The 14,481-nt window shown below is 32.0% G+C and overlaps 1 protein-coding gene and 1 pseudogene across 1 annotated transcript; both read right to left on the bottom strand.

The window, feature by feature from the left end:
* Positions 1 to 1,343: 1,343 nt before the first annotated feature.
* LOC143599820 (universal stress protein PHOS32-like) lies at positions 1,344 to 2,049 on the bottom strand (annotated as a pseudogene).
* Positions 2,050 to 8,882: 6,833 nt separating this feature from the next.
* Positions 8,883 to 13,478, bottom strand: LOC143599819 (tRNA (guanine(37)-N(1))-methyltransferase 1-like). Its single transcript, XM_077077685.1, has 9 exons — positions 12,669 to 13,478; positions 12,046 to 12,123; positions 11,824 to 11,943; positions 11,587 to 11,753; positions 11,454 to 11,524; positions 11,110 to 11,252; positions 10,639 to 10,750; positions 10,400 to 10,512; positions 8,883 to 9,151 (listed from the first exon to the last, which is right to left on the bottom strand). Exons 1-9 carry the CDS (start codon positions 13,476 to 13,478, stop codon positions 9,014 to 9,016), a joined length of 1,752 nt encoding a protein of 583 aa, XP_076933800.1. The 3' UTR covers positions 8,883 to 9,013.
* Positions 13,479 to 14,481: the final 1,003 nt, after the last annotated feature.

The raw sequence follows: 14,481 nt of genomic DNA, 5'->3' as shown, positions 1-14,481 counted from the left end.
GGTGTTTTTCAGATCACCTTACACATTTTGCGTCTTAGACACGATTTTTAAAAAACAAAAGCTCAATAAATCAGACTGTAAACTTTAGGTTGATGAGAAAATGATATGAAACTAAATACACTGCAAGAGTCGAGACTCAAGACTTGCATCAATGCAGAGCAAATAGTCCAGATAACCATGGTAACGGCTTATGATCATGAAAACCTCAAGGTGATAGCAGAATGGTAAAATATTATTCCACAAGCATTTGTTAGTATCAAAATACATAATTCTCATATAGTCATATCACATTTAACACACTACATTTTTATGCAAATTAAAACTTTTGGTCAAACCTATACTAATAATTCTACCATTTTAACCCGTTACCCAACACACCCGCTACCAATATCAGTAATCACCTATGACCAGTAGTTGGATATACATAAAAAACCACAAACCTGAAATATCTTACGTTATCTTGTATATAAATAGTACCCAAAGTTTGTATGCAAAAAACCAGTTGCTTTTAGCAAGGCCAAAAGCAATATAAGGTATACCTACAACTGCCAAATCTTAAACCGAAAACATCTGTTAACGAGTCATGGTACCCATTAACAAAAGGCGTATCAAAAGACAGTTTAATCTACTTAATCACTACCCGTTAATCCCTATTAATCACTATAAAAATTCCAATCCGATTAATCCCTATTAATCACTACCCGTTACCCCCAACCACCTGACTAGCGCCTAGCGATTTTTACAACACTGGCAACGATTTTAATCTACTCAAAGAGCTTAATGCATATAATCATAACTTCATCTTAAAACCTACAAACCAGCTGCTAAACCTAACCTTATTTATAACCATTTCAAACATTCAAAACACTATTTATCTACAAAACAAAGTTGTAAAAATCCAATTACTAATAATTCGATTCAAATCGAATCCGCCCAAAAAAAACATTTTATTTTAATTCCATTACTAAAACATGGTTGTAAAAATCCCGGCCAGGTGCTGATTAATCCCCGATAAATTGCTGGTCGGTACCCCACCAACTAGTCACCCATTAATCGATATTCGGTCAAAAACGCCAATTAATCCCTAATAAATTGCTAGTCAGTACATGATTAATCGCTATTTGGTTAATTTCGGTCAAAAATGAAAATTTGGTATATATGTATATTTATGTATATTTGAAAATTCACATATAAATTCCAATCCGATTAATCGCTAGTCCCTACGCCACTGCCCAACCAGCACCTAACGATTTCTACAACACGGACTAAAACTACTAAAAACTAATAATAACCTTCAAATTCAATTCGGACTAATAACAAAACAAGGTAAAAGAATCGAATCACTACCATTTCCGCTCCCCATCCGCATCACGAAACTCCTCATCATCCGCACTCGCCACCGACACAATCGGCTTGCTCGCCCCGGCCGTCCGGATACCTCACGACGACAAGCGGACACACGCAATGCCTAACACAATAATCACTCACACTCCCCAACCTCCCATCACTCCCTCGCTTACTCGCACCGAACCCTCGACTCCCCATAATCACCGCACTCAACCCGAGCCTCTCAACCTCCAAACACAGCCTCTCCTTCATATCATGATCCTTCACAATATGTATCTTATACGGTATGTTAGCGTCCACCAGCGGCTGCGCGAGAGCCGATGACTTAGTGTTTGTGAAGGTATTAAACTCGTCTTCGAGTCTGTTCTTCGACTCCTCGTTGTCGGTGTCAATGTCTGCAATTGATAAGTCAACGGAGCCCCAGTCGGCGCCGTAGAGGACGGAGGTGGGTCTGACGTGGATCAAGATGACGGCGTCGCCGGGACGGAGGTACTGGTTGACGGCCCATTTGACGGCGAAGGCGGACTCGTCGGAGAGGTCGACGGCGATGCCGATGCGGCGTTGGGCGGTGGTGGTGGGGGTGGCGGGAGTGGTGGTGCGGTGGGGGGAGGTGGTGGGTTTGAGTTTGATGGCGGCGATGGGTGGGAGGTCGGAGTCCGGTGGGGGTTTGTGATTCTCTGGTTGCATGGTGGAGTTAGGGTGGTTGACTGACGGTTAGACTTGAGATTGAGAATAGAAGGTGGTGGGGTGATTGCTATGGGTGCCGGAATAAATGATGAGTGGGAGGTGGAGGTATTCGGTTAAATTATTAAGCCGAATACATTCACGTCACGTGAAGGATAAAGACAAAATGGGTGATGACATGACAAATATTTTATTTTTGATATTGTAAAATGATAGTTACAACCCTGAAAGTAATAGGATTCATGCCCGTAAACTAATTCAAACCTCTATTTCATCGTCACATCATACTTTAATCATTTTTTTAAAAATCTTATTTTTTACTTTACCCATAAATCAATAAAAACCTCCACCTCATCTTCCACATCACTACATACTTTTACTACTATATAATAAATATGTATATATGTGTGTGCATATATATGATTTGTGTGTAGCGGGGTGGTGGGGCCAATACAAACCCACATTTCAAACGTTTGAGAATACAAACAAACACATCCACAAACGTTTGTCTCCACCCGTAAACTTTTGTTTGCACCATTCTACGTCAACAAAAACCTCCACACAAACACCGGTGGAGATGCTCTAACAAGACTTGTGGGTGCACAATTATCCACGCGTGACGGGAGCTTTCGGTTTTCGGATGGGAGATACGAAATTTCGTGGTTGCGGAATTAGGGGTGTTTGAGATGGCTTATTTTCACCAACTTATAACTTACTAATTTTTTGAAAAGGAATAAAGTGTTTGGGATTGTTTTTGATGTGAGAGGGAAAAGTTAATAAGGTACACTTTTTTAACTTATTAACTTAATGAAAAGTTATAAGAAGGTAAAATAAGGAATCCTAAACACCCTCTTAAGTGAGAGTGTGGCTTCTCAGTTTTTCTCTCTTTTTTTAGACTGTTCACGATTGAAAGCTGGTCTTCGTGAGCCCCCTGGCGGTGTTCAAGCCCGAAGGCTCCACAATCAAGCCCCATTGGACACCCATAGCGACCCGTCTAGAGGCATTCCCAAAGTAGCTCCTCTATATCTCTTTATCTCTATAATTACACTAAAAATTATTATTATTTTTTCTTTCATATACAATTAAATAATATTTTGTATCATTACATTTTCTCTCTACAACTTTCAAATAAAGGATGAGTGTCTCTCCAAATTTATTTGTCTCTTAAAATTTTTTTTTCTTCTTCACTCACAACCCTTTAAAACCTTTTATAGAAATTTAGAGATTTCTCTCATAACATTATAGATGAATGCTCTAATTTAGGATTTATGGCGTGGGAAAATTCCTGAAATAATTCATTTGAAGAGAGAGAGAGTTTAAAAAAGTTTTCACTTTTGTTTAATTTCAAAAATAACTCCTCTAAATTCAATTTGGTGATGAGATTTATGAAGTTAACAATTAGTTAAAAAAAACCAATAAAAAATTGATAAGTAAGCATTCACATCATATCGTGATTGTGAGTTTTGAGCACAAACTCAAACTCAACTTCACAATCAGTTTGCCCAATGATTTATACAATGAATCAAGGGCCATCAAGACAATATGTGAATAATGTATAAAATAGTTAAATTGCGTCATTTTAGGACCGGCAAAAAGGTCATATCAGACAAGTTTTTGTCGGAATGGGTTCGGATTGAAGTGGGTCATTTCAAAAACAAGATTAATTTGGTTGGGATTGGGATAAATTCGGGTCATAATGAGTTTGGTTAGAACAGGTTCGGATCGGAATGTGTTTTGAGACAAAACGGGTTAGTTTAAAAAATAGGTTTTCAAAATTAATGTAAATTTCAGCAGTTATTGTTGTGTTTTCGAGTTAAATAAACAAATGGAAAGGAAAGGAAATGTTTTCCATTCCTTTATATTCTTCTCTTTTCCTTTCTTTTTCTTTGTTTCCTTTCAATTCCTTAAAAAATGGAAGGAAACATAACCCTTCTAAATTAGGTGCTGTTTGTTTTTTCAGAGGTAAAATGTCTGCAATCTGCGGACCACATCTGTAGCATAAGAGATGGACCAAACCTCTGCACTCTGCAAAAAGAAGACTGTTTGTTTTTTAACGTCTGCAAACTACTAAAACTTTCAGTATAAGCTTCTATAGACACAAATTATCCAGCAACAATTAAAAATATAAATCCAAATTTTATATCTCTGAACTAGCAAATTATAAAACTTACATAAACAATTTTCCACATGAATGTTTTTTCCTCCAAAAGTTTCTTCAATTGTTTTCGAAAGTGGATAGTTCATACAAACGAATGAAACGAGCCAAAACTCGAGCTTAAAACAACTCACAAGCCGATAACATAAACCTAAACTTTCTACAAACTTTTTTCAACAAAAACTTTCTATAGACTTTTTATAATCCTTAACTTTCTACAAACTTTTTTTAACTAAAAACTAATAATACTTGAACAATTATGCAAAATTATAATTGAACAAAAAAGAAAAAAACCTAATCAATTAACAACTCAATTGAACAAATCAATTAACAAGAATTCAATTAACAAAAACTTAATAACTTAATTGATATCTGATGGAAATAATGAGTTTAGAAAAGGTTGGAAGACTATGGTCCAAGTCTGCACCAAGAAGAGGGCGCGCAGACGTTTTTTAATGAAACGTCTTCGAAAAAACAAACAGTCTGCAGAGGGCAATGTCTGCGCGTGGTCTGCACGCTGCAGACAAAAGAGGACAGGAAGATCTTTTGTAAAAAAACAAACACCACCTTACTCTTTGTTTCCCCTATCTTTCCATTCATTTCCTTTCTTTTCTTTCCTTTAATGAAACTCGAGAACACAAGTTTTGATCTTTCATTCCTTTAATGAAACTCAGAAACACAATAATTTCTTTCCATCCATTCATTTCCTTTCCTTTTCCTTTTTAAATAAAACTCGGGAAAGTAAATGTCGATTTCATAGATAGAGATGCCGGAATAAATAAGGGGAACTTAAGCATATCCGGTTAAATTATTAAACCGAATACACTCACGTCACGAGAAAGAGGAAAACCAAATGATTTGATGAGAAATATATTTTTATAATAATATTATTAAATAATAGTTATACACTTTTCGTCTAACCTTCCTTTTTACGTTATCTGAAAAAGAAAAACACAGGTTATTTTTTTATTAGTAAAGTACAAGACACCTATATATTTTTTATTTGTTTAAAACTTTAAATAAGATAAGTTTCTCTACAAAGCACGTTTGATTATCATGTTTAACTTTAGTTTGATTAAGTATCATGTTTAACTTCAATTGTTTATCCATTAAGTAGAATAAAAATCCTACGTTATTAAGATATAATTAATTTTTCTAGGTGGAGTTTTTTCACTTTGTTATAGAAAAAAAAAAGAAAAAAGAAAGTTGGATTACTAGGCAAGTTGGTGCATGAATGTGGTGAATATATATGAGCTCCAAATGTAATGTAAAGTGGATATGCCACAATAATGTCGTGTAGCTCAAAAGTCATATCTAGTTAGTTACAAACGTAATCATAATTCATAAGATTCATAAGGGGGTGGTTTAGTAATGTTTCTATAGCTTTATGTCCCATCTTATCTTTATCTAGGTATCACATTTTCCATTATATTAGTTAAGAGTATTCACATTAAAGTCTCTAAAACATACTATATCTATAAAATTTATATAAAGTTACATATAATGGTAGAAAGCTACCTACTTATTCTCTATATAAATAAAGATTTACTATTCATCTCTATATCAATTTATAATAATGTTTGTGAATGAATGCGGAGTATAAGAAAGATATTTGCATTAATTATGTCAACTTATGTGAGTATAGGAAAAAGCAGTGTCGTCTTCGAGAATCGTTAAAAAATTTTAGGCCGAAGGCGAAGAATAAATTTGGATCTTAAATGAGTTGAGTAATCGGGTTTAAACATTAAGAATATATTTTTTTTTTCAAAAAAATATATAATTAAAAAAAAAGAAATAAGGCCTATCGGGATGTTGGGCCAGGGTCGGTCAACCACCTAGCCCTGCCTCATAGACGGCAGTGGGAAAAAGATTAACATCAATAGATGTGATAACGGAATGGTGAAGTTTTTAAAATATCAATAAATTTAATAATAAAATTTAAAACCGATTGTGTGAAGTTTTTAAAAGATCAATAAAATTTAAAGATAAATGTGAGATTAGCTAAATTTTAGAGATTATAGATATGGAGTTCTAATTTTGTGGGTTTATTTTACTTATTGGTTTTTGTATATTCTTTATATTTCTCTAATTGTGTGGGCTCAAAGATTTTACTTGTTAGTTTTAGTATATTCTGTATACTTGTGAGTTCTGACAGTGAAAGAAAAACATAACTTCAAATTATGTTAATATTTTTTTAAGTAAAAGATTGTTTATGTACATGTATTGAAAATAACAGAAAAGGGAGAAACCCAACACATGTCATGCTAAAAGATTTAACTTATTGTAGAAAAGAGAGAAAAACTAACATGATATGCTAAAAGTTGTAAGTTACTCTTTAACTAGGATAATAGCCAGTGTTACACACTTGTGGAAAACATATCAACAAGCAATATAAAATATAAACTACGTGTTCAGTCAACACAAATATTTGACATAAGTTTTTTACCCTCAGATGTTACAAAAGATGTTAAACTATATCTATAACATACAAAGAAAATATTTTATAAATAAACAATGCAATGAATAATAAATAATATAACATAAATGAACCATTAGACCTGAAAAGAAATAAAAAAACACATGTTAGTAAAAGATTTTGTAATATTAATTGAAAACTAAGTTTACAAATACATACCAACTTTAAACTATATCACATTAAATTTTCGAAAATCTCTTTATAAACAACTTTATTTAATTTTTTTAAATGTTCTTAATTGTTCTAAAGAACGTTTTTTTCTTTTTTCTTTTATAGTGTTTTTTATAAATAATTTTCAGAGATATCTATATTTTTATAGCATTTTTCATGTCATTTCTTAATAAATAAATAAAACTTAAAGAAGATTCGGTTTGATCACCATTCACCGGCTCTTCTTCTTTCCTCAAGAGTAAATTAAATCATTAACAAGGTGGTTATTAATTGGAATAAATAGACTTAATCATGGAGTTAATTGCATCAATTTGAATAAATATATTTAATTGCAGAATTAATTGAATTAAATTGTAATGCTTATTTTAATTTAGTGGATTAAAAATAATTAAGAATATGTGGAAATTATTGATATGGAAATGTGATTACATAGAATCCTATGTGGATAGGCTAGAATAAAGACATGTGGAGAGAATCATCTCGCTTTAATATATTAGTAAGATAAGATGTTCCTAATTGTTCTAAAGAACATTCTTTTCTTTTTTCATGTAGAGTGTTTTTTATAAATAATTTTCAGAGATATCTATATTTTTATAGCATTTTTCATGTCATTTCTTAATAAATAAATAAAACTTAAAGAACATTCAGTTTGATCACCATTCACTAGCTCTTGTTCTTTACTCTAGAGTAAATTAAATCATTGACAAGATGGTTATTAATTGGAATAAATAGACTTAATCATGGAGTTAATTGCATTAATTTGAATAAATAAATTTAATTGCAGAATTAATTGAATTAAATTGGAATGCTTATTTTAATTTAGTGGATTAAAAATAATTATGAATATGTGAAAATGATTGATATGGAAATGTGATTACATGGAATCCTATGTGGATAGGCTAGAATAAGGACATGTGGAGAGAATCATCTTGCTTTAATATATTAGTAAGATAAGATGTTCCTAATTGTTCTAAAGAACGTTCTTTTCTTTTTTCATGTAGAGTGTTTTTTAAAAATAACTTTCAGATATATCTATATTTTTATAGCATTTTTCATGTCATTTCTTAATAAATAAATAAATAAAACTTAAAGAAGATTCGGTTTGATCACCATTCATTGGCTCTTGTTCTTTCTCAAGAGTAAATTAAATCATTGACAATGTGGTTATTAATTGGAATAAATAGACTTAATCATGGAGTTAATTGCATTAATTTGAATAAATAGATTTAATTGCAGAATTAATTGAATTAAATTAGAATGCTTATTTTAATTTAGTGGATTAAAAATAATTATGAATATGTGAAAATTATTGATATGGAAATGTGATTACATGGAATTCTATGTGGATAGGCTAGAATAAGAAATGTGAAGATAATCATCTTGTTTTAATATATTAGTAAGATGTTTCTAATTGTTCTAAAGAGCGTTCTTTTCTTTTTTTATTTAGAGTGTTTTTTATAAATAATTTTTAGAGATATCTATATTTTTATAGCATTTTTCATGTCATTTATTAATAAATAAATAAATAAAACTTAAAGAACATTCGGTTTGATCACCATTCAACGGCCCTTCTTCTTTCCTCAAGAGTAAATTAAATCATTGACAAGGTTGTTATAAATTGAAATAAATAGACTTAATCATGGAGTTAATTGCATTAATTTGAATAAATAGATTTAATTGCAAAATTAATTGAATTAAATTGGAATGCTTATTTTAATTTAATAGATTAAAAATAATTATGAATATGTGAAAATTATTGATATGAAAATGTGATTATATAAAATCCTATGTGAATAGAATAGAATAAGGACATGTGAAAAGAAACATCTTACTTTAATATATTAGTAAGATAGTTTCTTTTATGATAAAACAATGGGCAAATGTTGAAGAATAAAATCAGATCCAATGTGCCCAGCTAATAAGATCCCACTGACAAGCCCAAAAAGACAAGCATTGTGCAGACCCAGTAATATTAGAAGGCCCAATATAGAAATTTTAAAATCATAGATTCATAGTAAATACATTAACTATTCCTAAAATTCAAAAAAAAAAATTGAAAAAGAAATATTTTTAGCTAAATTTGCTATACTGAATACATTGTAGCCAATAAATTAGAGCATCAATTTACAATCTACAACATGCCTCAACTGTATAAGTTATAGAATGAATCAACTTTACAATTATGAAACTGGATTCGCAAGTGCGACTTTTTCAGGGAGAACAAACGATGCACACAACATCCATTTTCCGGGAGCCACAAGACGTACTTTATGCATTTTTACTTCAAACGCCACCTCCGATAATGCTATTCTTATCCGCTGGTTAAACAAAGTTTATTATTTAAACAAACAGGTCAAATAGTCAGCACCCAGAAATCTCCCAAAGTGTACTTTTGAATAATAATAATAATAATAATAATAATAATTTTTAGACCATCTCCAATGGTTGGTTTATCTTGGTTGAAACCAACCCCAACCATTGGAGTGGTTGGTTCAAACCAAAATCCAATATTTAAGGTTTGGTTTTTCAAACCACCAAAAACCATTCATTGTGGGCCCTAACATCACATCTTTCACCCCATATATACACACACACACACACCCATTTTATAATACTTCAATATATTTAATATATTAAAGTATTATATATATATATATATATATATATATATATAATTATATTTATTTTAAAATTTATGTATTTTTTTGTTTGTGTATCTTTTGCGTAACGGCTAGTTTAACGATTAAATTTTTTAACGGCTAGTTTTTTAATGTTTTTATTATCTATTTTACATTGCTTAATTCGAATAAAAAAACATAACAAGAAGTCCTAGAAAAAACATCCATAACATGGGCCGCCATAACAGATTGGTAGAATGATGAAGATGAACCACATGAACCATCATTTCATTGACCAACATCTGATTTCCAAGCGTACATGAAACGGTTCACCGATTTACGTAATCATCATGCACTTTAGAATGATTGAATGGAACATTTGTGGACGGTGTAGAATAATAATAATTCACAGGTTTATTATTAGGCAAAAGTTTCAAGTTATCTCTCTTTCATTTTGTTATAATTGTCATTTTAAATTATATTTTTTTTATCTATTTGTTATATTTTAGTTAATCTACTTTTTACTAATTTTTTATTATATTGCTATTTATTTAAATAAAATTATAAAAATTAAATATTTTATTATATTGTGAAATTCTTATTTAAAATAAATGTAAAAGTAAGTGATGACGTGGAAATGTAAAGATGGTTTGAGAAGTTATATTGTTGGAGTAAAAATGTGGTTTTTAAGAAAGCTGATGTGGCAGTGATGTGGCTGGTTTGAACCAAAAACTGTTGGAGATGGTCTTATAACTACCATAACAATATAGTTTAGTAGTCCTATTTAGCACAACAATTACCTATAAAATAATAAAAAATAAAATTGGACAAAAAAACGTTTCAGGTTAACTAGTTCCCACCCAAACACACGTTGGCCCGTTACCCGCCTAATCCAATGTGTCCGTAATGTCATATCTGCATGTATATATATAAATCAAAATATCAAACCTCATGAAAATCAAACTCGGGATCTCCAGCTTTTGAGAATCCGTAGACGTGAATCATTGGCAAGGTCAACCCTTCACTCCTTTCCACATCTCTAAATATTCCCTTAAATGCATCTGTCACCATATTTGCACAATATTGTTATTTTTTACATGTAAGCATCGATATAGCATATGATTAGCAAATATTAAGTGGCATAAGAATTGAATTAGACAATAATCGAGCAGTAACAACTGACGTACCAAGATACTCAGCTGCATCTTTGGGCAAATTCATGACCACTTGCGTGATTGGACGGGTGGTTTGACTCTTGAAGATAGTGTCAATGAATCTTCTTCCATCCATGTTAAAAACCTTCAAATTTGATGGCACGTGTTTCAAAACAAATAATGTAATAAACTCAAGTCAAAGTCTAGTTTTGATGCATACATCTTCATCATTTTATTCTAAGACTTGGATTATTAATGCAAGAATGTTTTTTGTAAAAATAAATAGTGCATTAATTATCAATACAAAATAAATGGCCCGTTTCAAACTACACTAAAACCTTGTCTATATGGCTGTTTCCGGTGCGAACCCATTTCGATCCGTTTGCCAATCTGCCACCCACTAATCGAACCAAATAGTGCAACCGCATGACATAAAAGTATTAAATCATTTGCACAAACATGTTTCATGAATTTGCGTGAAAAAGGGCAAGATTTGAGGCAAACCTCGATCTTTCTTTCAAGCTTGTTGAGCACGCAATTTCTTGTCATATAATCAACTGCATGAGGGTTTAAATCATTTGCATAAACATGTTTAACTTTTTTTGCTGCCAATATAGATAACGGACCAACCCCAGCAAATACATCACCTGCTTAAAGAAACCATTAGATTTCACAAGAGAAACAAATATAGCCATATATTCATACAATGTTTCAAGGTATCATCAAAAAAAAAGGAAACAGAAAACAAAAAACAAAAAAAAACACACAAAAATCTGACACTTTTGAGAAATAAGCTTTGTAATACCAATATAATACTATTCATATAGCATCAGGATAGAAAAACATACAGACAACATCGCTTCGTGTAAAGCAAGATAGAAGCCTTTGCCTCTCAGTTGCCAGCTTTGAACTCCAATATCTGCATAAAGTAAAAGGGTCAAAGTGGTAATTTGACTTTTTCTAAGAAAAAAAAAACCTTACACTGAAGCCAAATCAACATGAAAATGAAGTCCGTTTTCTACTACTCGTGTCACAAGAGAACGATTTCCCACCAAAACTTCAAGCTGCATCGTTCTAAATTTGTTATCAATGGCATCAATCTTATTGACAACTGTTTGTATCTTTGGCTTGTTTTTGTCCAAAACAACCTGACAAAACGAAAAACCACTGGTTATACGCAGTAAATACGTCTGTTTTCTAGATGCTTAAATAATATACCTTGGCTATAAGATGCTTATATGGAAGATGTTCATCCCTCAAGTTCAGGTGAATGATATGCCCAACAGTCTCAAAGGAAGAAGGAACGATCATATGTTCTGGAAGCAAAGCCTCCAAAACCTGCAAAATTCACAAAAATAATAAATAAATAAATACCATAGTATTAACATGGTTAATACTTAATATAAAAGTTTTAAGAGTTTCAGTGTGTGCTAAAGATACCTCATTCATCTGCCAGTAGCTGTAAAATAAAGTCAGCTTGCATCTCACAAGTTCAAATTCTGATCCCTTTAAGCATGCCTGAAAAGGATATATAATGCATAGAAATACATGAAACACAATAATCCAACTAGAAATATGTTCAAATACAGAAATATAAACCAGGTAAAGTAAGTTGTAAGCCAGCAACCGAACCGAACAAACACAAACGGGGCATGTTCGTGTTCTTTCATTTAACTTTAACCAAAACGAACATGAATTCGAATATATAATTGAGCAAATGTTTTTGTTCATATTTGCTCCTTAAGAAAATGGGCATGTTCGTGTTCATTCATGTTTGTTCGTTTAAAACCTAAATGAACAGTTCACGAACGTAACGAACACAAACGAACAAACTTAAACGGAAATCAATCAAACACAAATGACCATAATTTAAAAGAACCCCCTTTTATGTTTATATCTATATAAAATAACTACTTATCTATTTATTAAAACTTAGGCGGACGCTCACAAACATAAATGAACGAACAAAACATGTGTTCATGTCCGTTCGTTTATTCAACAAACAAACTTCCCGCTCAACACTTCATTCGTTTACACTACTAGTACTAAGCCAGAACAAATACCTTAATCGACTCAGGCATTTCATCAAACACCTTACACGCATACCGTTCATCCAACAACAACAACCTCGTTGACCCTCTCCACTTCCCGAACCTCCCGACCCCATCCCCGATCAACCGACTCAAATCCTCACCATCACCATCATCAACAACCTCCACCAAATAACACCCACCCCTCTTATCATTAATATCCCAATCATCATTCGCAACCCCTTTCGTCTTCCTCTTCGGCCTCGACAGCCTCGCCAAGTTCCTAAACCTCTCATACCCTCTCGAATTAAACGTCTTAACGAGCTTATCTCTATACAACACCGGACTTAACCTCTCACCATCATGTTCTGCCTTCCCGTATATCCTACGGTCCAATGTATCCAACGGTGTCGTTCCGATAGCTTCGGTATCATTTACGCTGAAATATTTTTGTAATTCGGTGTCTATTTCGTCTCCGGACACCCGGGCGATGTTCCGAACCCGCGGCCAGTTTAATAAGTGGCCGCGGAGTTGGGATTCTAACCCGAAACATTGGTCCGCGGATACTCTGATTGCTGAGATGGTGAACGCACGGGTGAATTGGGTTTCATCGAATGAATTATTATTATTATTATTATTATTATTATTATTATTATTATTATCCTGTTGTAGTACTTTAGGTTCAGTGGATGGATGATGGCCTTTGGATAGTGAAGGTCCGTACGGTAGGGTTTGGTTGGAAACTGATGCAACGGCGATGCGGCGGATGGATACGACGGTGTAGGGTTTGAAGAGTAGTGGAATGAGTAGAGATGGCGGCCGGAGAATGAAGTTTGTGAACATCCGGTTGGAGTTTGGTTTTCCGGGAAGATTTTAGTTGAAGGGTTTTTTAACTGAATTTGTGACGATTTTAATTTTTAAGTGACTTGACAAAACCCAAACCTGAACCAACTTCAACCTTGAAACCTAAACCACTTTGTATATATATATATATATATATATATATATATATATATATATATATATATATATATATAGGAGAAGTATAGTTTGAAAATCCTCTTGAATTGAAAAAATCCATAAAAACCCTATGTAACATCGTTTTTTTTCTTTTGTTACATGTATTATATGTTGTTACATTTAATATAAAACATCGAAAACATAAAAAAAAATGTTTTGCTATTTTTTTTACATTTTTTTAGTAATTTTTATATATATTTTTAGAAGAAAGAAAATGTAAATAAACTTTACATTTTTTATTAACTTTAATTGTGTATTACAAGATTTAATCTTTAATTAAAAACATGTGGTTAAGAATGGGTTTCTAGAGTTTTCACAACTCAAGTGGGTTTTTATTCTAACCTAACCCTATATATATATATATATATATATATATATATATATATATATATATATATATATAAAATTACATAATTTTTTACGCACCGAGTTGACTTATTACATATGTGTAACGAACGTTTAAAGTTGTGTAATCACTATATATAGTTATTCTCTCTCCTACTTTGACTTTTTGTCATATTTAATCTCAACCACATATTCCAATCCATTTATTAAATGTGTGATCCAAAATCGAGTTCTTAAGTTCTTACATATATATATAGGGGAGGGATTTTTTGAGAACTTTATTGAGTTATAAGAACTCGATTCTGGGCCACACATTTAATTAAATGGATTGGAATATGTGGTTGAGATTAAATCTGGCAAAAAAGTCAAAGTATGAGAGAGAATAAATATGTGTAACGAACGTTTAAAGTTGTGTAATCACTATATATAGTTATTCTCTCTCCTACTTTGACTTTTTGTCATATTTAATCTCAACCACATA

The sequence above is a fragment of the Bidens hawaiensis genome, unplaced genomic scaffold (assembly GCF_021521415.1).
Source record: "Bidens hawaiensis isolate Kalapana, Puna unplaced genomic scaffold, B.hawaiensis_p1.1 tig00052937_1, whole genome shotgun sequence".
Classification (NCBI taxonomy): Eukaryota; Viridiplantae; Streptophyta; class Magnoliopsida; order Asterales; family Asteraceae; genus Bidens; species Bidens hawaiensis.
This window is presented reverse-complemented; position numbering and strand designations above follow the sequence as displayed.

Bases quoted from the DNA above. Each gene is read 5' to 3' on its own strand.
- LOC143599819 (XM_077077685.1), bottom strand. From the start codon at position 13,478: ATGTTCACAAACTTCATTCTCCGGCCGCCATCTCTACTCATTCCACTA. The intron at 12,124-12,668 runs GTATTTGTTCTG...TATCCTTTTCAG, and splicing joins AAATGCCTGAGTCGATTAAG to GCATGCTTAAAGGGATCAGA. The intron at 11,754-11,823 runs GTATATTATTTA...TCGTTTTGTCAG, and splicing joins ATAAGCATCTTATAGCCAAG to GTTGTTTTGGACAAAAACAA.